Source organism: Apiospora marii (assembly GCF_038362585.1).
Source record: "Apiospora marii strain CBS 49790 chromosome Unknown utg000009l_segment0_segment0, whole genome shotgun sequence".
In the NCBI taxonomy this organism is placed as follows: Eukaryota; Fungi; Ascomycota; class Sordariomycetes; order Amphisphaeriales; family Apiosporaceae; genus Apiospora; species Apiospora marii.
This window is the reverse complement of record NW_027117381.1, coordinates 3,071,731-3,099,684: the sequence shown is the minus strand read 5'-3', so window position 1 is coordinate 3,099,684 and position 27,954 is coordinate 3,071,731. Positions and strand designations below refer to the sequence as shown.

Genomic DNA, 27,954 nt, shown 5'->3' with positions numbered 1-27,954 from the left:
ATGAAGCCAGATACCTTCTACTATTTCCATCTACTAGCAGCCGTCTCGTTCTCCCAGGGACTTGCGCACTCACCCATTCTGGCCGGCGCAGACGACTCCCGACAACATCCCATCATGGCATCCTCAGACCAACCTAGGATGCAACAGAACAACGTGATGCTCTCCGACGTCATGGGTCGCGATAGAAGCATCAATCTGTTCGCATCGCTTACACGTGACGTCGCATCAATCGAGCAACGGCTGGAGGACTCGTCGCAAAATAGCACGGTGCTGGCCCCGTTGAATTCTAAGATCGACGCCCTCCCCCAGAAACCCTGGGAGGATGCGCGGGACTACGAGGCGTTCGGGACCGCCGCCGCGTACGAGGGCGACGAGGGCCGAGACCGCGCGCAGAAGAATCTCAAGAAGTTCGGCGAAGCGCACGTGTTGCCCTTGTCGCCCTGGCAGGAGGGCGAGAAGGTGAAGAGCCTGTTGGCAGGCGACAAGGAGATCTGGTGGGAAAACAAGGATGGAATGAAAGTGGTGAGTAGTAGCCTGTGACAATATGAACACCGGTGCCGCTGTTGATACTACTGAGGCTGACAGTGTTGCAGATACAACCGGAGGGCATCGAGGTGGATAGTGTCGCGGGTAAGGTCGCAAATGGGGAAGTATGGATCATCAGAGGGGTTCGGAATTACGCTTGAATACTTGTGAATATACTCTCACGCTTGGAAAAATATATGTGATGCCCCTATATAAGTAAAATAGGGAGCATCCTCCCCGATAGCTCCTCAACACAACCTCAAAAGACTTGCGCACAAAGGCGTTATGGTTATCTGCAGATCAATAAGACCCATGAACCACATCAGCTACATCGTGCGCTTTTCCTATCTGTGGGATGCTTTCATAATAGCTCCATGTTTTATTGGAATTTCCCTAAGTATATGTCAATGAAGTCCCTTGGATTTTCATATTTTGAGCCAAGCATATGCATCGCCAGTTTATTGTTAGTCGTCAACTACCAGTCACCAGTTGGACCGTTTCCACATGGCAAAAGTTGCAAGCTGGATGGTGGGTAGGCTGCTCAGGGGACTATTGATTGCTGTATGATGCGGAATCCGACCCCATCTGGGAAACAACGGGTTGTACATCTCTTGCATTGCGATATCGCAGCTCACCTAAATACACCACATGCAGACTGCACTTATCACAGATTTGATAGCAGGCTGGCGCTTTCGCCTCAGGCAGTTTCGGATAAGGGTTTGGCCGCTAATCTTATCGCTAGCGGGTCAGATAGCTGCAGGTTGAATCGAGAACGGCGGGAAGGTTGGTTTCTTACACAACCCTCATCGTCGCGTTTATACTAACGGGTCCAGATGTGCACTGCACTCAATTCTATCATACTTGATCTAATGTAGAAGGTCTGTTCTGCTTCACCTGTCTTTTTCTCGCCCGCGCCTATACCGGAGAGCTATCTGGTCGGGTTGCGTGGTCTCTCCAAAATAGGGAGCTATTGGACAGCAATCCAATCAACCACGTCGCAATCTCCTGACCGGCCGTTACATGTTGGGCAATCGTTCGCTCGGGGCATTCGCTGATATGATTCACAACAGATAAAGACCATTTCCAACCATGAACCCTCATCCGGCTGATGAGATGTCGCATCGTGATCGGGATTCTGCCGAACGACATCATCGCGACCAGTCCTACCCAGCGCCTACTGGTACCCCCCACCACAGCAACGCTGGCTCCCTGCCCATCCATCAACCCGTCGCTTCAAGACTCCCTGGAGCTATTCACAGTCCTGGAGGCCTTCTCGCAAGTCATGGTTCTGCCCCGCCAAACGTGCCTTTAGGCGCGCCGGCCTTTGGCGGTGGTCCCATGCCCTCCGATTCGAACCGATCGATACCAAATAAGGCGCAGACGGCGTCAAGTCAGATGTTCGGTGCTTTGAGCGGCGGTCCTAATCCAGGACAGCCGGCTTCGTCGGCTGGCGCGGGCTCACTCTTTGGTGGTCCGTTGCAGCAAGAGAACAATCGGCCGCCCGCGCAGGGTGTGCCGTTTGGACCTGGTGGAGGCGGCCCTGGGGCGCTACAACAGGGACAGCAACCCATTTTAAATGTAAGAATGGCTGGTTTTGGCGCCTCATAGTTTTGCATGTTTGAAAGGAACCAAGTGGCCCAACCTAACCATCCCATGACGCGACACGTCCGTGTGTTATTCATCCTGACCCCGCGAGTCGCTTCCTTTACATTCCCCCATGGGCAGCATCCCACGTCAAGAACTCTCTGCGCAAAGAAGAGTCAACGTGACGGAGCGGAATCCCTCCTTTTCACCACCCCCCTAAGAGACGTTTGAGTTGTCCCACCAATCGCTACGCCCCACGATCTGGTGCGAGACCGCGCCAGGCGCATTACACTATAGCGTTCACTCTATCTTTGTCATTTCACAGTCTTCATTCTCATGCAAACTCCTGACGACACCTGTCCGCCGAAATGTTTCGCTCAGGGTTCGCCATCGCGGATCGCTCGATGCCATGGCGTCCCGGTCGCGCGACCCCAGAATATCCTGTATTATCTTCTGTCGGAAGCTCAACCGTGTACACGCATCAATCATTTGCTAATCTCTCTTCCAACCAGGATGCGCTCAGTTACCTGGACCAGGTAAAGGTGCAGTTTGCGGATCAACCCGACGTCTACAACAAGTTTCTGGACATAATGAAAGACTTTAAGAGCCAAACGTCAGTACAAGATCACACCCGGAAACTTGCATGGAAATCGACGACAGCTGATTTATTCTGCAGCATCGACACTCCGGGTGTCATCAACCGCGTATCCGATCTCTTTGCCGGCCACCCGAATCTCATTCAAGGCTTCAACACGTTCCTGCCCCCGGGCTACAGAATCGAATGCGGCGAAGGCGGCAATCCGAACGCGATTCGCGTCACGACGCCCATGGGCACGACTGTCCAACAGATACCCGCGAAGCGCGACCACGGCGACAATTCGCATCTGAGTGCCAACGCGCCCTTCTTCAATAACCACCGACCGGGAAACTGGCAACAGCAGCCGCCTCAACAGCAACAGCAGGCGCCAGCACCGGTACCGCCGCCACAGTCTCAACAACAAACGCAGCCCCAGCATAGCATCGAGAGTCCTGAGGCGACTTTTAGCGTGCCAGTGTCAAACGGCCCCGGTATTTTCGGACAAGGTCAAGGGCCCGGCCAAACGGCTCCGTTTGATGGACCCGGCTCAGCGCAGCAACAGCGCGGTGCTTCTCAACTTCCGCAAAACAATTCTACCACTCCAAACGCTCCCGGTACACGTAACGCCCTCACACCAACTCCTGGGGGGCAGAGTGGTACAAATGGCTCTGCTCAGAATAGTGCAAGCATGGAAAAGCGAGGGCCAGTGGAGTTCAACCATGCCATAAGCTATGTCAATAAGATAAAGGTAAGAGAAAAAAAACCACCCAATCTTAACCCAGCGCAGAACAATGTTTGGATTGTCCCGACTGTTGATTTTACAGCACCTCGTCGTTTTTTCCTCCCAGCCACTCTATGGAACAATTCAATAATAATGCATGACTTTTCGCAGAATTCAGCTTTTACTGACTTTTTCTGCTACCCACAGAACCGCTTCCAGGATAAACCCGAAATCTACAAACAGTTCCTGGAAATACTACAGACGTACCAACGCGAACAAAAACCCATCCAGGACGTTTATTCACAAGTCACAAGCCTTTTCAATACTGCGCCAGACCTGCTCGAGGATTTCAAGCAATTTCTGCCCGAGTCAGCCGCGTCCAACAAGGGCCAGCACCTTCGCTCAGAAGAAATGCTGGCCATGACTGGGTTCGCGCAGACCACACCGCAACCGAGCCACACGATGCGGGACGGCCAGAAGATGCCGCCGGTCGGCAGCTTTGCGCCGCCCGCCAGCGCCACCAAGGAGAACAAGAAGCGCCCTCGTAACGAGAAACCAGCGCCTGCTGCCGCTGCACCAAGCATGGTTGACAGCATACCTCCTCCTGTCAGCCAGCGCTCCATCCCAGGCGTAGCAACCGGAAGCAACAAGCGAGCCAAGCTCAGTCACAAGCCTCTTCCTACCGATGGGCCTTCGATTGAGCCAACTCTTACACCAGTCATGCCTGAACCACTGCCCCCGACATCGACCGGCAATTGCTCGTCTGACGAGCTCGCGTTCTTCGAAAAGGTCAAGAAGTTCATGAACAACCGCGGTGCCATGAACGAATTCCTGAAGCTCTGCAACATGTATTCGCAAAGTCTTATCGACGAGAATGACCTGGTACACAAAGCCAGCAATTTCATTGGGGGCAACCCAGAGCTTATGAACTGGTTCCGAGCCTTCCTGAACTACGAGGGCAACGATGAAATTATCGAGAACCGGCCCCGGCCGCCTATTGAAAAGGTTTCGCTAAGCAACTGCCGAGCAAGCGGTCCCAGCTACCGCCTTCTCCCCCGCCGAGTAAGTTCACACCGGATCACGCTAATAGTTTGTTGGTAACTACCTACTAACGCAGCTTTCTTACAGGAAAAGCTCAAGCCCTGCAGCGGTCGCGACGAAATGTGCAATATTGTCCTCAACGACGAATGGGCCTCGCATCCCACCTGGGCTTCCGAAGATTCCGGTTTTGTCGCTCACCGAAAGAATGCCTTTGAAGAAGGTCTCCATCGTATCGAGGAAGAGCGCCACGATTACGACTACAACATTGAGCTGAATGTTAAGTGTATACAGCTGTTGGAGCCGATCGCCCAACAGATGCTGAACATGAGCCCCCACGAGCGGGAGACTTTTGTCATGCCACCTGGTCTTGGAGGCCCCAGCACCTCCATCTACAAGCGTGTCCTTAAGAAGATCTACGGCGTGGACAAGGGAGCCGAGGTCGTCAACGACATGTTCCAGGATCCCTTCTCAGTCGTGCCTGTTGTATTAGCCAGGCTGAAACAGAAGGACGAGGAATGGCGATTCACACAGCGAGAGTGGGAGAAGGTTTGGCAAGCCCAGACTGAGATCATGCATCTCAAGAGTCTGGATCATATGGGTATCCAGATCAAGCAAAACGACAAGCGCAGCCTCTCTGCAAAGCACCTCGTCGATGTCATCAAGACAAAGAACGAGGAGCAGCGAAGGCTCCGCAGTGCTAGAGCCCAGGTTCCTCGTTACCAGTTCGCGTACGAGCTCGGTGACCAAGAAGTCATCCTCGATCTGCTCAGATTCATGGTTCTCTATGGCACGAACAACGGACATCACAGTGCATCCGAAAAGGAAAGGACTGTCGACTTCTTCGAGTCGTTCATTCCTCAGTTCTTTGACTTGCCCGAAGAGAAGGTCCAAGACCGACTTCACGACATTGAACGCGAGTCTGCTGAAGAAGATGCCGAGGAACAATTGCCGGCCGAACTGACCAACGGTCGTTCCACTCGTCGCAACGGGAAGAAGTCGGATCTGTTACGTGGCGTGCTGGATCCTGGTCGCAACGGAACTAAGAGCCGCAAAGAGAAGGAAGACGGTACCACATCCAACAGATCTAACAGCAAGGAGACGACGCCTGATGTAGGCTCAGCGAACGAAGATGAATCAGGTGACGCCCATGAGGATGCCGTGCCGTCTGAGACCACAAACGAGAGCTGGCTGCCTATCGTGCCTCGCGCTTATCTTGTAAAGGGAAATGAGTCTTTGATCGATGGCGATGGCGAGCTGAAAGCCGATGGCTTTTTCCCGCGGCCTTGGTACAACTTCTACTGCAACCAGACTGTTTACGTGTTCTTCAGCATCTTCCAGACCCTCTACAAGCGGTTAAAGGATATCAAGGAGAGCGGACAGAGTGTCAAGGATGAAATCACTCGCGCTAAGAGCAAGAAGCCGGCCAAAGCACTGGGCATCTCTGTCAACGAGATCAACTATTTTGATGAGCACGACCCAGAGTCGTACTGGCCGAAGACGGTCGAGCTGATCGAAGATTACATCAACGGCGATATCGACGAGAACCGGTACCAAGAGGTCATGCGACACTACTACCTTAAGAAGGGGTGGACTCTTTACACCATCCAGGACCTTCTCAAGACCTTGTGTCGTCTGTCCTTGGTCTGCACGAGCACTGATTCCAAGGAGAAAACGCCGGATCTGATTGCGCAATTCTTGAGCAGCCGATCTCAAGAGGAGACCAGCTACCAGACAGAGATAAGCGCGCGCACCTTTGCGCAAAAGTGCATTAAGGAAAACGACATGTTCGTAATTTGCTGGGTAAGTTTGTCCTTCTTTCAGCTATGTTCAGACAAACAGACATCTTACACCCCCTAGTTCCCCGGGAAATCCGAAGCCACAATTCGCTGGCTGCAGCGTGACGATACGACATTTTACATGGATGAGATGGAGCTGAAAGAACGATGGCAGTACTACATCTCGTCGTACATGCGCGTGGAACCCACTGAAGGCGTTCCCCGCTCCCGGCTCCAGAAGACGGTGCTCGCCCGTAACCTCCCCTCTAGTGATGTGGATTCGGACGATGGCGACCAGCCAAAGCCTCTTCGCTACGATGAGAACTTGGTGCTGCGGATCTGCCTGAACTCCAACAAGATTCATTGGGAAGAGGAAACCTCGGAATGGTTCATTTACTCGACCGAACCTGACACGGCCGAGGAGAAGGCCAAGGCAGCTGAGCGGGCTTCTGCTGTCACGGAACATCGTTCTCAGTTGTTCAGTGAGAAGTTCGTCATGAACTCGGCCTGGATGCGCAATGTCAACCCGGACGAAGTGCAAAAAGCGAACGAAAAGTTCCAGAAATGGTTCAAGGAAGGCGTTGCACCGACTTCGGACGTTCGCGGCCAGAGCGGGGAGGGTGCTGACAGCATGGAAGGTATCGAATAGTCCGGCTCACAACGCACTTTGACTTGTTCATTGTGTGTGCAGTCCTACCTTGTGTGTATGTTATCTTCTCTCGGCGGGCATCTACCCCAATGAGCAGAGAGTTTTGCGGCATCCCGTTCGGCGTTCAGGAGCTCATTCAGCATTGCGAGAGCGCTTTACACGCATCAGCGTCCAATTTGGCATTTTAATTCGAAGCATACCCGGAGACCAACCACCTCCTTTATCGTCGTCCCCTTGTCGAGATTTCTCCCTCCTTTGATATTTATTTCTTCATTTCTACGCAGAACACAGTGGTTTTGGGGACAGGATTTTAGTGCGCAGAGACGAAACGAGACGGTTGCAACGGGCAAGATGACGGAGGGAGGTGCGCAGGTGCTAGAAACGAATCAAGGCTCAGAAGACCGCCGCGTGCGTGTCGGTATCTGACGTACATGATTTACGATGAAGACATAGTAAGAGGAGAGGAGCGAGACGCAGCAGTTTTTCCGGACTTGAGTCGCGAAACATCCCCGGTGCCGGGCTCTTTCCACTTTGTAATTGTACTATAGATGGGGTTTTAGGCTTAGGTATCGTCAGCTTGCTTCATATTTTTGACAAATACTTGCACATTGGTAAACATTCAAGTCATCCACAGTGATATCAATGCTCTCAGGTCCGTATTACCTTGCGATACACTCTGGGCCATGGTATATGACGTATGGTGAAGGCACTCCGCCGCCGTACAAGATGTAAAAGATGTAGGGTAAAATATGTAGGTAACTTTGCAACGTCATGCAGGTGAAATGTGGTCAAGCTGAAGACAATGTTGAAAACTTGCCTTGCAAACCTAAATCGGCTTGCAGAATCACACAGGTAGAATTTGATAGACAACTACAGGCATCAGGGTTATGGACAACGGTTGGAGAAAGAAATAACGTTGGGAATCATTTGTTCATTATTAATTAGCACATTTTCGTGCAAGGGGTTTATATGATAGGTAGGAGTACTCCGAGGAGCCTCTGGGTATCCCCAACATCATGTCGTGATATACTACTCGCAAGTGCTCGCTCAGATGCAAGCACATATGTAAGTGGTAGTAGTTGTTGTAAGCTTCGTTTTTTTGCTTCGTCATTTACAGCTTTGAGCTACCTTGCAGTTACTGCAGGCTCTCAATGACAATGGCGCTGGCACCACCACCACCGTTGCAGATACCGGCACAACCGATCTTGGCCTTCTTCTCGCGCAGGACGGTGGTCAGGGTGGTGACGATACGGGCACCGGAGCCTCCCAGGGGGTGGCCGATGGCGACGGAGCCACCGAAGACGTTGACCTTGTCACCAGACAGACCCAGCAGCTTCATGTTGGCGAGGGCGACAACGGAGAAGGCCTCGTTGATCTCGTAGAAGTCGACATCCTTGTCGGTCAGACCGGCGTGCTTGATGGCCTTGGGGATGGCCAGAGCGGGGGCGGTGGTGAAACGCTCGGGCTCCTGGGCGGCGTCACCCCAGCCCAGGATCTTGGCGATGGGCTTGACGCCCAGCTCCTTGACCTTGGCCTCGGACATGAGGACGAGGGCGGAGGCACCATCGTTCAGGGGAGCAGCGTTGGCGGCAGTGACGGTGCCGTCCTTGGGCTTGAAGACGGGGCGGACCGTCTTGAGCTTCTCGGGGTTCAGGTTCTTGGCCTCCTCGTCGGTGGTGACCTGGACCGGGGGCTTGCCACGGCCGCCGCTGACCTCAACGGGGACGATCTCGGTCTTGAACATGCCGGCCTCGGTAGCCTTCTGAGCGCGGGTGTAGGTCTCAATGGCGTACTCGTCCTGGGCGGCACGGTCGAAGCCGTGCTCCTCGGCGCAGAGCTCGGCGGACATACCCATGTGCTCCTTCTTGTAGGCGTCGGTCAGGCCATCCTTGAGCATGCCGTCGACAATGGTCTGGTCACCGAACTTGGCGCCGTTGCGCAGCATGGGCAGGTAGTGGGGGGAGTTGGACATGGACTCGGTGCCACCGGCCACGACGATGGAGGCACTGCCGGTCATGATGGTCTGGGCGCCCAGGATGATGGCCTTCATGCCCGAGGCGCAGACCTTGTTGATGCCGGTGGCGGCGACGGACTTGGGCAGGCCGGCGCCCAGGGCGCATTGCCGGGCGGGGGCCTGGCCCAGGTTGGCGGACAGGACGTTGCCGAAGAAGACCTCCTCGACATCTTCGGGCTTGATCTCGGGGACACGCTCGACAGCGGCTAGAAACGAGGCGAGGCAATTAGCTTTTGGCGCCCGGTGGTCGGAGGGGTCTGCACGTGGGCAGGGAACCTACCCTTGATGGCCTTGGAGCCCAGGTCGATTGCGCTCAGGCTGGAGAGCGAACTGCGAGGAGAACGAGATATGTTAGATTCTGGTCGGGAAATGTGGCCACGTTGAGGGGGCAACCCAATGGGTGCAATCTGTTGTCTACTTACCCGAGGAACGAGCCCACGGGGGTTCTCGCGGCGGAGACAATGTAGACGGTAGGAAGACCAGACATGATGGGCAGATGAGGAGGATTGGAATAGCTTCAAGAAGTGAACGAGAAGGCAGGCGAAGAAGTCTAAGAAAGAAAGAAAAAAAGAGAAGAAGGTTACAGATAGGCAGGTTGGGAGAGGCCGGTACTAGTTTTCTCTCAACGTCTATGTATACCAAGAAAACGAAGTCGGGTCCCTTATTAATCTTAGATAATACTGCTAGAACATCTATTTACTTCCAAGTGCCCCTCACCTCACCGCCAGGCCGGCCCCTTGCAGAAGGCAGGAAGCTTCCGCCGACGTGGGGTCTCACTGTCGGGTTTATTCAGAGCTAGCAGTCCCCGACACGCCACTTCTAAGGGCTAGCGCTGTTGCCGTAATGTCCTCGAGGCACGCTTCGGGCTTACAGCAGTCGGGTATGTGTAGGACGATACTACCTCACCTCGCCTACCGGGAAGGGAATCCTGACAGTCCAATTGATCATTCACTCTTCGACAGTCGTGCTTCGATTGGCCTTCTAGGTAACATCATCATTTTCTCTGAATGAGCAGATATCAAGAAGGCCAAGGGGTCTCTCGACCGGAGTATTTGTATCTCCCTAGTAGTACGGAGTAGTCGAGGATGGACAGATTTCTGCAGTAGAGCAACCTAGTTTAGTCATGTTCTTGGGTTTGAACCAATCACGTCCATCAATCACTGGATGTAGCTGGGGCCTGATGGATTCTGTTGGCAGCGACGCCAGTCTTTTATGCAGGCCCCTTTCGCTCCGCTGATAACTTGGGGATGACTTCGACAAAAACATGAGTTCCTGATACTTGTCGGTTTTCTCGTGGTTCCCAATGGCCCTAAGTACACTCTCAATGCCCCCGGGACGTCTTCAAGGACATCCAGCCGAGTGAGCTTCAAGTTGTGCCTGATCCCACCTTTCCTGCTGCTGGCTGGCTAGCACTTTGCGCTTACTCCACTGTAAGTTGCGAAAAGCGCAAAGCCACAGGTGGTAACCATTAGCCCCACTAAAGTAAACATCCGGAGCTTCGAAAGCTCTCTCAGCCTTGCATCAATCGCAACTTTTTTGAGCAACCTCGTCTACAGGATCGCGTCGACTGCCCAATTACCCGCGTTTCCCAAAGACCTATCATAATATCAGCCATGGATGACCTCTACGATGAGTATGAATTCCTCCAAACCCCCAATATAACCACTTTATTCCGAATACTGACCGTTTTTTCTTCTTCACAGGTTCGGCAACTTCATTGGCGAAGAGGCCGATGCATCAGAAGAAGAGTCCGAGCATGGCGTGGACGCCGGGGCCTATGTCTACGATGACGAGCAGTCCGAAGCGGCTCACGAAGTCACAGGGCAGGAGCTGATGGAGTTGGACGACGAGGGCCCGTCGAATGCCGTCATATTACACGAGGACAAGCAGTACTACCCTACGGCGCAACAAGTCTACGGAGAGGATGTCGAGACCATGGTGCAGGAAGAAGATGCGCAACCCCTCACACAGCCCATCATCGCCCCGATCGACACGCGGAAGTTCAATATCGAGGAGGACGACCTTCCGGATGTCTTCTACGACCGAGGCTTCATGACCGATCTCATGAACTACCCAGACCAAATACGGAATATCGCGTTTGCTGGCCATCTGCACCACGGAAAGACTGCTTTCATGGACATGTTGGTCTTGGAGACTCACGATATCACAGACAGGCTCGATAAGCGACAAGGGAGGAAGCGGGACGAGCAACTACGATACACAGACGTTTCTATGCTGGAGAGGGAGCGCGGAGTGTCGGTCAAGGCAGCCCCTATGAGCTTGGTGTTGCAGAGCACCAAGGGCAAGTCGCACCTTTTCAACATCATCGACACTCCGGGCCACGTGAACTTTGTCGACGAAGTAGCCGCCTCATTGCGCCTGGCCGATGGTGTTGCTCTGGTGGTGGATGTCGTGGAAGGCGTTCAGGTCAACACGGAACAGATCATCAAGCACGCTGTCCTCGAGGACATCCCTATGACGTTAATAATCAACAAGATGGATCGCCTCATGTTGGAGTTGCGTCTGCCGCCGAACGACGCCTACTTCAAGCTCAAGCATGTGGTCGAAGAAGTCAATACCATCATCGAAAACACAATTCCAGGGTTGGGCGAGTCCAAACGGCTTAGCCCCGAAAAGGGCAACGTGCTTTTTGCATGCGCTGATATGGGCTGGTGCTTCACTCTTCAGTCTTTTGCGAAGATGTACGCAGACAGCTTCCCTGGTGTTAACACCGAAGAGTTCGCGAAACGACTCTGGGGCGATGTCTATTTCAACCCGAAGAAGAGAACGTTCAGCCGCAAGCCAATCGAGGAACGCGCGAAGCGTTCATTCATCAACTTCGTGTTGGAGCCCATCTATAAGATCTACGCTCACTCCATTAGCCAAAGTCCAGAAGACCTCAAGGAAACGTTGGCCACATTGGGTATTCACCTGAAGCCGTCGCAGTTCAAGACTGACGCCAAGGTGCTCCTGAAACTGGTGTGCGAGCAGTTCTTTGGGCCTTCGTCCGGATTTGTCGACATGGTTGTCCAGCACATTCCCTCCCCCGGTGGAAAATGCGCAGAGGAAATTGGAAAGGTACTACACAGGGCCGCTGGACACGAAAGTGGCAGAATCGATGCAGAAATGTGACCCAGACGGCCCCTTGGTCATGAGCATAACGAAGCTATTCAGCGCAACCGACGGGAAAAGCTTCACGTCCTTTGGCAGGGTCATGAGCGGCACGGCAAAGCCGGGCATGCAAGTGAGGGTACTCGGTGAAGGTTACTCGACAGATGACGAGGAAGACATGATCATGGCCACCATATCCGGAGTGTTTATTGCAGAGACGAGGTACAATATTCCGACGGACGGCGTTCCCGCTGGAAACTGGGCTCTTCTTGCAGGTGTGGACAACTCTATCGTCAAGTCTGCTACGATTATGCCCCCCAAGTTGGACGACGATGAGGAAGCCTACATTTTCAAGCCTGTGACACATTTTACCGAGTCGGTATTCAAAGTGGCAGTCGAGCCTATTAACCCGTCGGAACTGCCAAAGATGTTGGACGGCTTGCGAAAGATCAACAAGAGCTACCCGCTTATCACGACCAAGGTGGAAGAATCAGGAGAGCATATCATTCTAGGCACAGGCGAGCTCTACATGGACTGCGTCCTGCACGACCTACGGAAACTCTATGCAGATATGGAGATCAAAGTCTCCGACCCAGTGACGCGATTTTGCGAAACGGTTGACGAGGTTTCGGCGACCAAGTGTTATGCAATTACGCCTAACAAGAAGAACAAAATCACAATGGTGGCCGAGCCTCTGGACGACGGCATTGCAGAAGATATTGAGGCAGGACGCGTGAAGATGCAAGATGGCACCCGAAAGGTTGCCAAATTCTTCGAGGACAAGTATGGGTGGGATTTACTGGCAGCCAGAAGCATTTGGGCGTTTGGGCCGGACGAGATGGGACCCAACATCTTGCAAGACGACACTCTTCCCTCAGAGGTATGTTCAAGTTCTCTGTTCTCCTTTGACCACTGCAATATTTCGCATCTTCCAAACTATTGGCCCGTTGCTCGGCTGGATTATCGCATTGCGTCTACCGGATGAGGCAACTATCCATTTGGCTTCGCGTGACACGTTCAGCCTCAGCATCTGGGATCCGGTATTCAATAGATTGATAAAGACTTGGCTTTCGGCTTTTCCAATGGTACCTAACATGTTCGGCAGGTCGATAAGAGTCTTTTGAAGACGGTACGCGAGACTATTCGACAAGGGTTCAGTTGGGCCGCCCGTGAAGGCCCTCTTTGCGAAGAACGTGAGTTACACATTGGTTCCTTTGCGTCATCGTCACCATTTAATTGCCCTTGCTCGCACCTTCCTTCCCCAATATTGCATCCTACCCTCTTATCCTTCAAGCCATTTCTCTTCCCAGCCACCTGCCTATTATATCCCTTTCTGTGAAAATATGCACTTGTCCCGTCGCGTTGAGAAGTGGGTAGCACTGCACAAAAAGGCGTTACTTGCATCTTAATGCCGGCAAACAGGGATGGCGGCAGAGAACCAGCAGAGACTCGAGAAACTACCGGGGTCTCGGCACGCCAGGCGTAGTTTGGGGTCTTGGATGTCCTGCGCCCCTTGTCGTGCAGCTGGGCAGGCATGGGAGGTATTTGCGGATTCGCTGTTTCCAGCACCTCAAACGCTATTGACTGCTACTGCAAGGCTCAACAAGGACGACACCATTGCTGCATCCTGCGCCTTGACTGTGGGATCAATCCTACCTTCACCATGCCTAAACCCTCAAGTTGCAGCGGCAAATACCGTATGGTGTACTGCAGCGCATTTGCATCTGCAAGCGAGAGCTTCGGGCTTCTGCTACTGGTGCGCGGTGTGCTAGCAATAGCAGTTGTCAGCGCCAATTCTGCGAGCCATGCAGCAAGCCATTGCCGGATTGCAAGTGCTTTCCAGGCGGCGGGGCACTTGAGGAGTCATGAGTATGTACTCAAAGGGCAACATGTATTCTCTAGGTCCAGCCCACGCCAAGCAGCCAAGAGGGGCCCAAGACGCAGTATTTGTTGGACATATCAATCGCATTATCTGCGTGTAATCTTGCTAATCTTCGCAACCTCCAATAGCCATTCGCAATACCAAATTCCGCATCATGGACGCCTCCTTGGCGTCTGAGGCCATCTTTCGCGGTGGCGGCCAGATCATCCCGACAGCCCGCCGCGCCTGCTATTCCTCGTTCCTTATGGCGAACCCACGCCTCATGGAACCGCTGTATTCGTGTTCGATGACAGGACCGCAAGCCTCAGTGCCCACGCTGTACAACGTCCTGGCGCGGCGGCGTGGTCACGTGCTGCTCGACGGCCCCATTGCTGGCACGCCGTTGTACCGGGTGAGCGGTCTTCTACCCGTCATCGACAGCTTCGGGTTCGAGACAGATCTGCGCATCCAGACGCAGGGTCTGGCTTCTGTATCGCTAGTGTTCGAGCGGTGGCAGAAGGTGCCGGGCGACCCGCTCGATCTTGATGTTGTCCTGAGGCCCCTGCAGCCCGCCGGTGCCCAGGCGACGGCGCGTGATTTTGTGCTGAAGACACGGCGGAGAAAGGGTCTAAGCGAGGACGTCAGCGTTGCCAAGTTCCTCGAGCCCGAATTCTACCAGAGCCTGCTCGAGAGCGGCGCCCTGGGCAACTCATGAGAGGACAATGTTAGGACGTTAGATAAGCAAACATATTGATTGCTCCTCCATCTGCTCCCATCTCCTCACGAACGTTTCGATCCAGGATCTTGTGAATTTTGACCGGGGGCCCCCCTTGCCAGAGTGCAGCAGAAAGAAGTAAGCAACGCAAACCCCGTTCGGTGAGCGAATGGAGTTGCGAGCTTTGGTGGCAGAAGTGGATATTCTCACATGGGTAGGTATGGGATATGCGCCTTCTAGTGGTGTGAGCTATCGAGACTGGGAGGAGTCTTTTTCTTATTTTCTCCCGACGGTCTCCGGGACCCAATATCCGATAACGAGCCTACTATATTCGGGGGTCCTGCACGACGACGACAACTTACCTTGGAGAGCCGTGTTGCCATGTACGTATTACAAGTAATTTACAAAGTAACAGCCACTTCGATTGGAAAGGTGTGTGAACATCTGCCAACGTTCAAGACTTGTCTGCAATTGGAGCGTTTCACTGTACACTTACATGGAAGAAGAAGAGGAGGAGGGGGGGAGGAACCGAACTGTCTCTCCTGATTGATTGCTTCTTGACTACCTCCTGCGAATTCGGTGCCCGTCGCATTCTAACCTATCTCTCTCACTCCTCTGCAGGTTGTCCTTACCCAGTCAGGCAGGCTCCAAGCTCCTGGAGTCCAGGTCCGCACAGAAGTCCGCAATTGGGGGGAGAGCAGACTTTTTGCTTGCTCGCCACTTTGGATACATAGTTGATTTGTAAGACGTATATCAAAAAGAAGGGGGAGACGTAACCTATGAATCAATCTGCGGCTGTGTTTCTAACGTTTTGGGCTACGATGGAAGAAGATAGGCGCCTCTCCGTCTGCGTGTGTGCAACGCTGTTCCACCTTCCGACCTTGTTTGTCAACCCTGCCAGTTTACCCAGCAGTACCCGCCCACCCATCAACCGGATTCGAGCTGCCGTTTTCTGCATGTTGCACATACATACTTCAATCTGAGAACACGCACACGCGCAATACCGTCATCGTCATTGCCCGGTTATTTCAGTCGGTTTTGCCAGTACGTTACGTGGTAATGTGGCGATCGCGAAAAAAACAAGCAGACATGCCGATCTGATACTCGTTCCGTTCAGGTCAGTGTCTGTTGTTTTCATGCCCAGAGTTGCAGGAAACTCGTGTATTCATTCCCGAAGCATTCCCACAGGGGCGGCGGACACCACATAGGGCCCGGTGGATTGAATACGACAGTGCAAATAAAGGTCGAGTTCAAATGGCACATAGATTGGTGAAATAAAGTAGACACAGGACATAATTACATACCGTCCATCAACAAGAGGAAGCGGAAAAGCCCCAGTGGTGCCTGCGGAAACGGAAACTTAAAGAATGGAAAGAGAGAGAAAAACGCCGACACCCCTGGTTCCTGGCTCTGGCTCTGGGTTGCGTAGTAATCGTCCAAATGCGTGGTAGGTAGGTACACACAGTACACGAAAAATCCGGGGTCAAGAGGAGCGGTCGAGAGGGTTCTTTTTGCCTTTAGTGCAACTACGGCAAGACGGACCCTGGGTAGCGCTTCCGTCCGTGTTACTCGAAGAGACAACTCCTTCGATGCTACCTACATACTGTTCTCGAGTCTCCCTGAATAGTAAGTAGTATCTGATTCTTTGCTGCAGCCAGCTGCCGGCAAGGTTGGGCGGTCATGCAGATGCCCAAATGGTGGAGACTGTCATATATTCTGCACAGGAGACTGACTCGCGTCCCGGTTGGCTGGCATGTAATATCGATTCAAGATCCCACAATGCACTTACTTCATGTGCGTATACTACTATGGGAATTTGGGCGTATGTGGTATGCAGTTCGGTCCCGGCTGGGTGGGTGGAGTTTGCGAGTTAGGCCAACCTACGACACACCAAATGGAGGCGCTTGGAGTATAGTCTGATTACTTCTACCGCCCAAAGCCCTCGAGAGGGAAAAGGAATTACTCTCGACAACGCCTGAAACTCGTGTGCGAGATGAGAGCCAGCAGAGACGCAAAAGAGAAATACAATGTTTCGTCGAGTATGGCTGGCTGCAGGTGGTGAATTCTGTACAGAGTTCGTCTCAGTTCATGCAACAATATACGATGTCACTCACGGCTGCATTCCCCTAAACTATGGTCCGTGCGCTGACCAAGTGTTGAGCCAGACTATCGAAAGATCGACGTGAATTCATAATGCAATGGACCGTTCTCCAGGTTCCCAAAATAGCCTTCCCACACCCTGGGCGGTTGCGATTGACCACCACACATGCCAGTACGCATGCCACCTTAAAGGGGATGGAACTCAAAAATACAACCGCAGTCCGATTGGTAAGATTCGAGTAATAGCCCTTCCCAATCTCCAATCCCACCAACTACTTGCTTGTTCACCTGATACATGCCGTGCGGATCAACGATTGCGTTGCCCTCGACATTACTGCAGATGCAATAAAGTGAACGTGGTATATGGGTTGCTGATCATACGACGATCCTCTCGAGAATACGATATCCTTCAAGTTGCCCTTCCGTCTCGGACCGGGGCTCCTTTGATCCAGAGCTTCCATGAAGTAGACAGATCATAATGTATGGATGAGGTCACCCCCCTCGACTGGTCTGAGTACATGTATGACTCGCGGTTACTGCTGTCACCCAAATAACGAGTGGGACAGGGCAGTAGCAAGTAAAGTGATGATAGGGCGTATCAGCGGTTTCGATAACCGCAGATCCTTTTGTCGCGAAATCACTGCCCCGAGATCTGGCGATGCCATACCACTCGGGCTCAAGTATCGAAAAGATTCAGGGGTCGCTACTGGTTGCGACCAGACGTACAGGACTTCTAAGCTGAGTCCTGTACAGAGCAAAGGCTAATTCGTTGCCATAGATGCAATCTAAACGCAGGTTTCCAGCATCTTGTCCAGTACACCCTTGAGCGTGTCATTCTCGAGTGCTGCGGCTACTCTTTCCTTGTCGGCCAGCTGCTTGTTGACTTGGTCGTCCTGGCTGTGGGATCCCTCCTTAATCACGACATCAACGCGGTAATTGGGCGGAAGTGCCTGCTCCAGGCGAACCCGAACACCCAGGCCTAGAACGGTTGCCAGGGAACAATGCGTTATGGTAGGCGTCACCTTCACGAGTACCCGTCTAAGTGCATTGGGATCACAGGGCGTTGAAGGAGGTGGAGTTATTTCCACATCAGGTAGATTAACGACTGCCAACTGACCCAGAGAGATTGGATGCTCGGGATCGGTAATATTCGATATCAGATCTAATCATGGTTAGCTGTTTGATCTTCACCAAGGAGTGAGAAAGTGTGTGTGTGTGTGCGCGTGCGCGCGTTCCTGTATGCGTCCCAGGCAGTGCCGGCACACACGATGATGAAATGAAGATATTCGATGATCGATATGTAACGAGGAGTTGAAGGGTGTCTGGGCATATGCAAGTCATGAACGACGGGGCAGTGCAGTGCATCATGTCCGAGCACCCGGGGACAGGGAGATGAGACGAAAAGCAATGAATGGGATGCGTGTGATATGAGAATGACAGAATCGATTTACCGTAGATCTCTTGCTCGTCTATGGGCTCTTCGACGAACTCATCCTCGCTTTCTGTGCCATCCGACCACGACACTTCACAAAAGGGGTCTGACAGAAACAGTGGCCTGCGCGATACGGCATCGGCAAACTTGGCGTCGGCGTCGCTGGCAGGCGACCTCTTCTTCTTGATTTGCCTCGTGGGCAATTCAGATGCCGTCAGAATGGTGGGGTTCGCGTTGTCCTTATCGTCCATGGCGGGGTTCTTCTGCTCCTGCTTCTTCCTCTTGTCTGTGAATTCACTGGCTGCAGGAGTTCTGTTTCAAGGGCGTGTGATAAGTGAAAGAATGCCGAATCGTGATATGGCAGTTCTTTCTTTTTATTTTTCTCCTTGGTTTCGGGATGAAGGAGATTTACTTTGGCGGCAACAAATTTGATATGCGATCGGAGGATATCAGATCAGACTCGGTCATTGCCACTGCAAGTAAACTCAGATAGGCGGCACTTTCCATTGCTGAGGCCAGCCGTTATCGCTGGACTCGGACCGGTGTTAATGTTAGTCCGGGGCACACCTGCCCCGACTGTACATATCCCCAACTGCATGTACCGATTCATATGCAGGCAACTACTCAAAAGTTTTGATGCATATGTATGCATTTTTCTTTTATTTAGTTAATGATGACTTATTTCTCCGGCGTCCACGGAATAATCTCATGCCCGTACCATCTCATGGCATCACTGGATCCAACAATGAAGACCTAACTTCTGATGGGTACTTACCTGAGACATGGCAAATTCCACCAACCCATGGATGTAAATCCGGAGGTCCTGTACATCGGGTGTACAACTGGTCTGTTTTTGCGGCTACATGCCTAGGGCCAGGTAGGTTATGCTGATTACCTATGCTAAAATCCCTAACCCACCACAGTCACTACTCGTGGTAGATCATTTACCATACAAGGAGTCGGTTCGTTCTTCAGCCTTGAACTCTCGGGTTCTATCTTGGGTAGCGACTGCGCGATGCACCGTAAAAGCCCCCGCAAGACTAATCCGGAAAGTGCTCATCTTGTTCGTGTCCCTTCCCTAATTTACCGATTGACTGGGGACGCTATGGGAAGGAGGGAGTTGATGTATTCCCGGCGTTCTATTGCAGAACAGAGCAAAATTCATGCAAGCCCACCTTTTGAGGCTGAAGGTAGTTGATGGCCACAGGGGTCGGTCAACCACGCCTAACCTAATATGTAGTCTTCACAAGAAGAAAAGTCGGCCGTTATGGCGATCACAGCAGCTTTTGCTTGCTGCTCTTGCAATGGGAGGCACTGCCTCGCCTGATTAATTAATCGTCTTATTAAAGATCGTCGTTGGGATGGCGGGTTTGGGAATCTTCAGGCGTCCCGTTATAGAGAGAGGCTGAGAAGAGCCTGTCGCGCATGAACCTCAACTTCCCGCCCATCCCTTGCATAGAAGCACGGGAGAAGCTGCCGAAGCACTTGCGAGGTCGAGTCCGGCTGGTTCGCAATACCCTCTTTAATAAGGCTAATAAACAAACTCGCATGAAGGGCAAAGCAGCCGAGCCGCGCTGGATCTGACCTTGCTCTCCGTTCCCGTCCTCGGGTCCAACTGCACGACAGGTACCCGGCCCATCACCACGGCCGGAATTACTCGATACGGCCAGTTTGGACCGAGGAGGCCCGGCATACCCGCCGGTTTAACTCCAGCAAACGGTTTCCTTCCGCTGCCTGCATCGATCCCCCCCATTTTTTGCAACAGTGCTGCCGCCTTGTGCGTGATTCTATTTCCATATATTCCCACAGGCATGTAACAAAAAAACGCTATGCTGAAGGTCGTGTGTCGGCATCGACCAGCCGAGTGATTGCTATGAGCTCCGCTGCTACGATAGTACGATCAGAGGCAAGATAGCCTTGGCGACATCGTATGATTCTGATTGAAACTAGAGTGGGCTCCCAAGTGACAATGAGAACCGATTCGACACTGTTGCTCGACACGGTACCAAAAGCAATGCGACCAGGATTCACCAGTCCTGGCGCTATGTAAGAATCACCATTGCAAACAGAGACAGGTTGGTATGCCCCTGACACCTATGTCATGTGGCCCTGGTAAAAGCCCCAGGTCAATAGGACGATTACTTACCTACTTACCTCACGATCACATACTGTACGTGATGTGATGCCGGATAACCAACATCGTTACATACTGTAGCTAGCAGGTGGCTATCGAAACTATTGTCAGCCAATTGCTGATACAGTCGCTGTGCTTGTGGGTTGACCTAACTGTATCCGTCTCCAAGTGCATACACATGTACCAGACCACCTTCTTCCTAAAGTAGGTAACCTAGATTCGTGAAGTGGTCGGTGAGAGCAGTGAGGTCAGAGGCCGCCTCCTTCTCCCCCATCGACCTCTCACAGGACAGGGTATGTAGTGAGGAGAAGGCCCCCAGCAGTTTCGGCCGACGGTGGTTGGTAGGTTGCAAGTCTGGCATGTGATGGAGAAACGCCAAGGCGGGGACCGTTACTGCACATTTGCTTTTTTCCAGCGTTCTGGGTACCGTCGTGTAGTCGGCATTCGTCGCAGCTGAGCGTCTTTAATTGCTGGAAGAATTGCACAGGTCGCATGCGCATCCTACCATGCCTGCAGGAGACGAGCAGGGATGCGCAAGCAGGAACGACAGGGCCCTGCCCTTTTTGGCCAGTCGTTCCTGAGGTGAGATCAGTGATTGACTTCGTGCTGCCCCCTAGGCACCAGGTGATGATACCGGATGTCCAAGTACACCGAAAAAGAGCCACCGGTGGCTGGTCTTGTCATACCAACGGTACATGACGGCAAGCTCGACAACAGGTCGAAAGCCAGCTAGCTGATGTATTGCAGCACCCAAATGCCAGAGGTCTTTTCACAATGGACGATATCGCATTGCTGCGGCCATCAATGGCTGCCGGATGTAGCTCCGCGGCTGTCATCTTTCATGAATTGTTCTGATTCCAAGAGCGTGACTTGGCAATTATACACTAGCCTCGTGCGGGTGTTTGGGTTGGGTGGTGAGTATTGTGGATTGTTTGAATCCCAACGCCAGATCCGCTTTGATGGCAGAAGTACCGCTGCACACCCATCCCACCCATCCCATCCATACCTGCTTGCTCCCTCTGCCAACCAGCTGCTCGAGAGTGGGATGGATGGGAACGGGGTCAAGATGCTACAACTGAAAGCCCCACCGCCCAATCCGTTTACCCCTAGGTAGTGTCTCGTCCAGACCCAACGATTCCATATAGATGGATATGCCTACGGCGCCAAGCGAAGCAGCACCTCGACTTGGGTGGCCAACAACTAGGGACCTGCCTGTGTCGGGATAGAAGAGATTCTAGTGCAGTCATCAACGTGTCTCGGACGATACAGCAGATTACCGAACATCAACTCGAAGATGAACTTTGAGGTTTAAGCCAGCCTAGGGTCGGCAAGAAAGTCCTGCCGTTGACGTACATGCTGTGAACCGGCAGCATCTGAGTCAGATAACGAACTACCAGCCGACTGATCAAAAAGTGACAGATCGTCGCGCACTTGCTAGTTTCTTCGTCAATCAGCTCTACCTAGTACAGCCGGACTTGAAGCTCTCTGCTCCTACCTCTCTCCAGCTTGAGCACTGGACAGCTCATTAGACTACAGGCGACGCTTCGTTGGTTAGCACACACGGTACGGAGCCGAACACTTGAGCGGTCGGAGGAAAGTGCATGACGCTGAGTTTGATTAGATGATTACTGTATTTACTGGCGAGCGATGACAGCACTGTGCACTATTACCCAAGAGCCCGGTTCGCTTGGTGAATCGTCAGGGAAAAAATTATTGACCAGGTTCCATAGCAGCCATGGTACTTGCCCTAAAGGAAGTTTAGTGCTGCCCGTAGCTGAGAGCTTTCGAAAATCTTCAGACTGGAACACATTGGACGGTTCGAACACGCCATTGTGGGGTCGTCCCAAGTCAAGCGCCATCGTTTGACACTTGCTTTTTTACCCGTCCACCATCACAAGTGTCTGTCTTTGGACCAGACGACAGCCTGACAGGGGCCGAGTTCTTCCAAGATTGGGATGGCAGTTTGACGCATGTACTTACTGACATGCCACGGCATGCCATGCTGCCATGCCATGCTGTGTAGGTAGGTATGCAAGTCTCAGTCTCAAAAGAAATCTTAGACTTGGCTTCTCTCTCTCACTTGGAAATGCGCGCGGGGCTTCGGCATGGCTGCAAGTTCCTACCTGCTCGCCTGCATGCATGCATGTCTGTCTAGTCCATCTTTATATGTGCCATGGATTGATGCACTGCAAGATCAGTAACGTCGATAGGCCATGCGCAACTCGTACGAGGTGACCAGGATGCAGACCAGTGGCGCATAAGGCTTGCAAAGGGAAACAAGCTAATGGCTGCTCGTTAGATCGGGTCGACAAAAGTCAATATTAACAATAACATACTTCCTATGCCGAGGCACGCACCTTGCATATACCGACGCCTACAGGGCCCGTTGAGCAGGATTCACAGCTTATCAGGCCCCTACATATATTACTGCCGAAGTGTAATTATCCCTGGATTAATGCAGCGCAGTGTGCCAAGAGGCATCGCTCAATCAGCTGGAAGCCCACAGAACCCAAACTTATCAGGGGCTTGTCCTGTCCAGACTGACTCCTGCGAGTGCCACACAGCAGCAGATTTGAGTCGGTCCGCCTCCGCACACACACCTTTTTTGATCTATCCCTTGTCCATCAACAGCGGCTCGACCCTCTCATGCCCATGGCCAGGTACTGTACTGGCCAGGCCCCTTAAGCCCCTACCTGCCTACTTGCTACTCTGTACCACCCCTACATCAGCAACCCCCTGAAGGAGAGCGAACGAGGAAAGGATGTCTCTACTTCCGAGGTACATGTTTTAATCCATCCCATTCCGACGTCTCCTGTCATCATTGCTCAGGGCTGGACTGGGCTGAGATGACGGCCTCCCACCCCACAATGCGCTTGCCGTGGGACCTCCTGCACTGCCGCCAGCCATGCCATGAGAAGAAAAGAAAGATGAAGAGAGAGCTGGGCATTATTACACTGGCTGCGCAAAGCCTGATCTCCAACTAGACCGTTTCATTCTATATCAGAGCCATTATGAAGGCCGCCAGATTGCATGCCCAGCATGCGCTTTGCAGTATCAAGTGCTGCAAGGATTGCAACAAGATATTTCTCGACTCCCATCTTGCGGGCTCGCTCACACACGCTCATAGCCCCCTGGGTCGCAGAAATGACATTGCCATGCTCATCATAGGAATTCGCGCTGATGTGCTGGTTTTCTGGAACAAGGAGCAGGAGAAGCAATAGCACAGCAGATATTAAAAGGGACGTCTCAGCACCGCTGCTATGTACATGGGACCCGTAGTATTGCTATTATTATTATTATCCTCCTCTTGCGGGCTACCACCTACTACAGCACAACACAGCACAGCACAGCATACTCCCATGTGGTTTTCTTGCATAGAGGCGCCTCTGTCAAGCCATTTTCTGCTTGTTGAAATACTAGGTTGCCCCTAGTCAGTGCCGCCGTTTACCGATAGACAGGGTCATCACGCGGTGCCTGGCGTAAAGGCGAGACTCTAGCGAACATTCTTTGCTTCTTCTATGCAAGCATTGGTCAGTGTGACTGGCAATACCACCCAACTTCAGGCTTTCAACCTCCCCTTTGCTTTTCTATTAATCCCAATAAAACTCCAAACGCACACGCACCCTGCCATATCCGTCGGCTACATACATAGCTGTATATAACCAGCCGGTTTCACTTCTTCCAGCAGCTCATCATCGACCGAACTTTCTGCCCCTCCAAGCGACGGGAATGCGAGAAGGATAATAGCGAGAGGGACCGAGACAGAAACAGAAACACAAACAACAACAGAAACCCAAGACGACAAGACTGACGGACCTACCTGGCAGCCCGGCCCAGTCCAGCCCAGCAGCGCCAGAATACCTGCCTAGCCATCCGATCCGTCCCTTGACGCCCCTCAGCTTAGGCTAGCCTATTTTTTGATCAGAATCAGAAAAACAACCTGGTCGATCGCTCCACACGACTGGAGCCTCGCCATCCAAACCAAATCCATACCTGCTACTGGGGGGTTTACAAGCTGGGCCAACCCTGCCAGTCTCCCCTTCGTCGGTTGGCGCCATCCCCATTCTTCGGACCAGTTCATAATAAGGGACCGCTATCCCCTCACTGCCACTGGGCGTCGGCTTTTCCCACTACCGATGAGGTAAAGATTCAGCTGTTTCTGGTCTTTCAACGTTTCTCTTAACCTCTAAAACCTGCACTTTTTCTCTGGCTGGCAGCTTGCTCATAAGCAAAGGAATCCGTTGGATATTGTGGCTTGCGAAGCGACCCTGCTCCCTGGAATTGACTTTCGAACTGCCGTGGCATATGCCGCCGTTGCCGCCACCACCACTCCCACGATCGTTACACAACTCTATTCGTCAATGACAACGGCTTAGCAGCAAACGGCCCACGACTTTGCGACAACGTCATTCTCATCGCTACTACTATCGCTACCACTACTGCAACGACAGGCTTCGACGGCAGCGCATCTACCGTACCTACATATCCATCTTCTAATCTCAGCACTCAGCAGCAAGCAGTCTTTCCAAGATGAACGAGGGAGCCATGTCGAATGACCCCTCCGTGCGCAGGATCCTGCCGCAGAACTCGCATCTCGGTCAATTCTCGTTTGCGCCGCAGAACTTCCAGCAGCCGCGCGAAACACAAAAGAGTGCGCTTTGTTCCGTTCCTTCCCTTCAAGCTCCCCAGTGTGTTTTCCGGCGCCATATCTAACATGGTCGGCGCAGATTATGTTTTCGTCGACGAGCACAACCGCCACAAACGGCTAAAAGGTGAGATAACTCCTGTCATCCCATTAAAGTATGATCATTGTTTGGCTGACCAATTTAACGTAGTAATGAGGTATGATAGCGGATCATGAGCATGCAGCAATGCTTGGTACTTTACTAATGCGTCACATAAAGGGCATGTGAGGGGTGCCGCAGAAGGAAGATCAAATGCGATGCTGCTACCACAAACACATGGCCTTGCTCGGCTTGCATCCGTCTCAAGCTGCACTGCGTGCGGCCAAACGGGCAGTACGAGGGAGGGCCAGATCCCCAGGCCTACGAGCAATCATCTAGCGACTACGATCAAGGCTTCAGGCAGCAAATGCCCATGCAACAGCAACCCATGATGGGAGGCCAGCCCAAGGTCGCCATGTATGGCGGCCAAGCGCCCTACGCTGAGGCTCACGATGTCTATCAGACGGTACCGTTCGGTACCCATGCAGCTGCGCAGCCCGGCATGCATTATACGACCATGTCTCCTGGCACTGGCGTCATGGACCAATCATACGCACCCTCCAGCGTCTTTCCCACGCCTCCGATGCAGCACCACGCAGGTCCTCACTCTGAACCGTCGCCAGAATCGTATACCCAAGATCAGTATGGGCAGTCTGACCTAGCCGATCTCCTCGGGTCACTGAAGATGGATGCCAGAGGCACCGGTAAGTACACGCCAAATCGGCAGGTCGGTTTGGTATTTGTACTGACTTCTGCGAAGCTCCGTACCTCAACATCAAGAAGTCAATCAAGAACATGAGGGAAGAGGAGCCAGTCATCGAGGACGAACCGGATGACTTCAGCGAGGCGCTGCCATCGATGACCCCTGCGCCAGGGTCCAAAATCCGAATTCCGCCAGAGCTGATGCCGGACGAGGAGACAATTCTGCACTACTTCGATCTATACTTCGCCAACGTCCATCCGTATGTGCCTGTTCTGAACAAAGAACAACTCATGCAGCAATGGCACACGGACAGGCAGTCCATCTCTCCTCTTGTATTGGAAGCGATCTTTGCTGTGGCGGGCCGCCTTGCCGACGAGCCTGCTCAAGGCCAACAGTGGATTGCGATGGCATCGAGTAAGTTGCGCCTAGGGATGCTTCTCCCCTTCGGCTTCTGAAACTGACCAACCATAGAACATGCCGATTCGTTTATGGACGTACCACGGCTCAGCACCCTCCAGGCTCTTTTGATCATCCTCAAAGCACGTGAGGCCCAACCGAAGCGGGGATACTACTACCGGTCCTGGGTGTCCATTGTCAACTGTATTACTATGGCCAAAGACTTGGGTCTCGACGAGCATTACGAGGACCATCAAGCGGGAAGACACTGTGACGAGACACCAGCCGAGTGCGTCACGAAAAGCCGTATCTGGCAGACAGTGTTCATCTGCGAGCTAATGATAGGCAGTTCCCAAGGTAAGATAGCTAACTGCTTAGCTACGTTGGTTCGAAATGATGCTGACAGTTTTCGCAGGCCGTGACGATCTCACTGTCTACCCCGAGACGGTAGACTTCAGTATTCCGCGACACATTCCGGGAGGCGATGATGCCGAGTACCACGTCACACGAAATTTCACCTATTTTGCACGCTGCGTCCGCAACGTCCGACAGATGAATACCGTCTACCGGAAAATCAAGAGAAGAAAGGACTGGGGCCTTGACCCGGAGTTTGTTCAGTTGAACCCTGCCACAAACGCCTGGCTAGCCGACCTCCCTGCTGATCTTGCAATCACGTTTCCTTCGGACGGCTCCCCTCCGTGGATACCCTCGCACTTCATCGGCAACCTGCATTCGTACTACTACCTCAGTGTGCTCATGCTTCACCGGCCCCAGCTGACGTTCTTGGACCCATTGGGCGCTGACGGCCAGTGGAAGAACCACATGATGCTTTCCTATTCTTCTGCAAAAATGCTTTGCCGGATAGAGGAAGCTATGCTGCAGTCATACGGCTTGAGCGGACTGCAGTGCATGCAGAGAGGCATCAGTTTCACTATTTACGCCATTCTTACCTGCATCCCTATATACCTCGTGCGTTACGGTCTTCTTCGTTTCCTTCAGTGCAGGACTCTGACTAATCAATCTGCATATATAGGTGGCTTTGACTTCGCCGGATCCAGAATTCAGCACCGACGCAAGGGACTACTTTACTCGTCATATGCGCATCATGGAAAAGACGATGGGGTCTTGGCCGATTCCCGAGATGGTCAAACAAATCGAGGCGGTCCGAGAGGCCTTTTCTGCCGACACACGTAAGCCATTCGTACTAAAACCAAGCTTCCCTTACGGCAGTCCCTCGATGAGCCACCAGTCGACTCCGCCCCGGGCAAGTTCGTTCAAGCCGCCCATGATCCGGACGAGCCCGTTAGACCATGGAATGAACAGCCTTCCAGCAGCACAAGCGCAAGTCAGTTACATCAACCATCCTATAACACCTCCTGTATCCGCGGGCCCTAAAAGCGACTCTCCTGCACAGTCACTCGTCATGATGGCCAACGGTCAAACATCGCAGGCGCCCTCGCATGGGATCACGATGACCGAGGCTCCGTCATGGAACCCCTCACGAATCTTCGAGTAAGTCGCAACCCCTATACAAGAGTTCTTCCCAACGCTCTCACCGGCTAACAATCGTCCTGCAGTCAATGGAACTCCACATTTGGTACGCAACCAGCTCAAAATCAGACCTCAGTGTCCCCGCAAAGCAATTCTCTAAGTATTTCCCCATCAGGTGCACCCGAACTTCCGAATATCCAGGCCAATTCTGCGACGCCCATGTCAACCGGACCACACAACATCCCACCCCAGCAATTCTCGGCCGCCCCCGTCCAGACGTTTGTCACCCCGGCCATGTGGCAGCAGTCCGTTGCTAGCGTCTACGAAGGCGGAATGAAGAGACACTACAATGCCTAGGCCATCCCAGTGGCCACGCCGTGGATTTTACTACCCTGGACTCA

At 52.8% G+C, this 27,954-nt stretch overlaps 6 protein-coding genes across 6 annotated transcripts; 4 read left to right on the top strand and 2 right to left on the bottom strand.

Moving 5' to 3' along the window:
- Positions 1-686, top strand: PG985_012515 (uncharacterized protein; the record flags this gene model as incomplete). Its single annotated transcript, XM_066832281.1, has 2 exons — positions 1-522; positions 594-686. The coding sequence occupies 2 exons, from the start codon at positions 1-3 to the stop codon at positions 684-686; spliced, it is 615 nt and encodes a 204-aa protein (XP_066680331.1).
- Positions 687-1,614: 928 nt separating this feature from the next.
- On the top strand, positions 1,615-6,872 carry PG985_012514 (uncharacterized protein; the record flags this gene model as incomplete). The annotated part of the gene is made up of 5 exons (XM_066832280.1): positions 1,615-2,103; positions 2,622-3,434; positions 3,615-4,469; positions 4,536-6,248; positions 6,306-6,872. The coding sequence occupies 5 exons, from the start codon at positions 1,615-1,617 to the stop codon at positions 6,870-6,872; spliced, it is 4,437 nt and encodes a 1,478-aa protein (XP_066680330.1).
- A 1,135-nt stretch (positions 6,873-8,007) lies between these two features.
- Positions 8,008-9,373, bottom strand: PG985_012513 (Acetyl-CoA acetyltransferase IA; the record flags this gene model as incomplete). Its single annotated transcript, XM_066832279.1, has 3 exons — positions 8,008-9,092; positions 9,167-9,216; positions 9,309-9,373. The coding sequence occupies 3 exons, from the start codon at positions 9,371-9,373 to the stop codon at positions 8,008-8,010; spliced, it is 1,200 nt and encodes a 399-aa protein (XP_066680329.1).
- Positions 9,374-10,499: 1,126 nt separating this feature from the next.
- On the top strand, positions 10,500-14,573 carry PG985_012512 (elongation factor Tu GTP binding domain-containing protein; the record flags this gene model as incomplete). Its single annotated transcript, XM_066832278.1, has 5 exons — positions 10,500-10,519; positions 10,590-11,964; positions 12,011-12,877; positions 13,103-13,190; positions 14,008-14,573. 5 exons carry the CDS (start codon positions 10,500-10,502, stop codon positions 14,571-14,573), a joined length of 2,916 nt encoding a protein of 971 aa, XP_066680328.1.
- A 2,885-nt stretch (positions 14,574-17,458) lies between these two features.
- On the bottom strand, positions 17,459-18,356 carry PG985_012511 (FAM96B protein; the record flags this gene model as incomplete). The annotated part of the gene is made up of 2 exons (XM_066832277.1): positions 17,459-17,835; positions 18,125-18,356. The coding sequence occupies 2 exons, from the start codon at positions 18,354-18,356 to the stop codon at positions 17,459-17,461; spliced, it is 609 nt and encodes a 202-aa protein (XP_066680327.1).
- A 6,413-nt stretch (positions 18,357-24,769) lies between these two features.
- On the top strand, positions 24,770-27,910 carry PG985_012510 (uncharacterized protein; the record flags this gene model as incomplete). Its single annotated transcript, XM_066832276.1, has 8 exons — positions 24,770-24,890; positions 24,967-25,039; positions 25,165-25,667; positions 25,724-26,080; positions 26,138-26,419; positions 26,478-27,031; positions 27,096-27,574; positions 27,640-27,910. The coding sequence occupies 8 exons, from the start codon at positions 24,770-24,772 to the stop codon at positions 27,908-27,910; spliced, it is 2,640 nt and encodes an 879-aa protein (XP_066680326.1).
- Between the last annotated feature and the right edge of the window lie 44 nt (positions 27,911-27,954).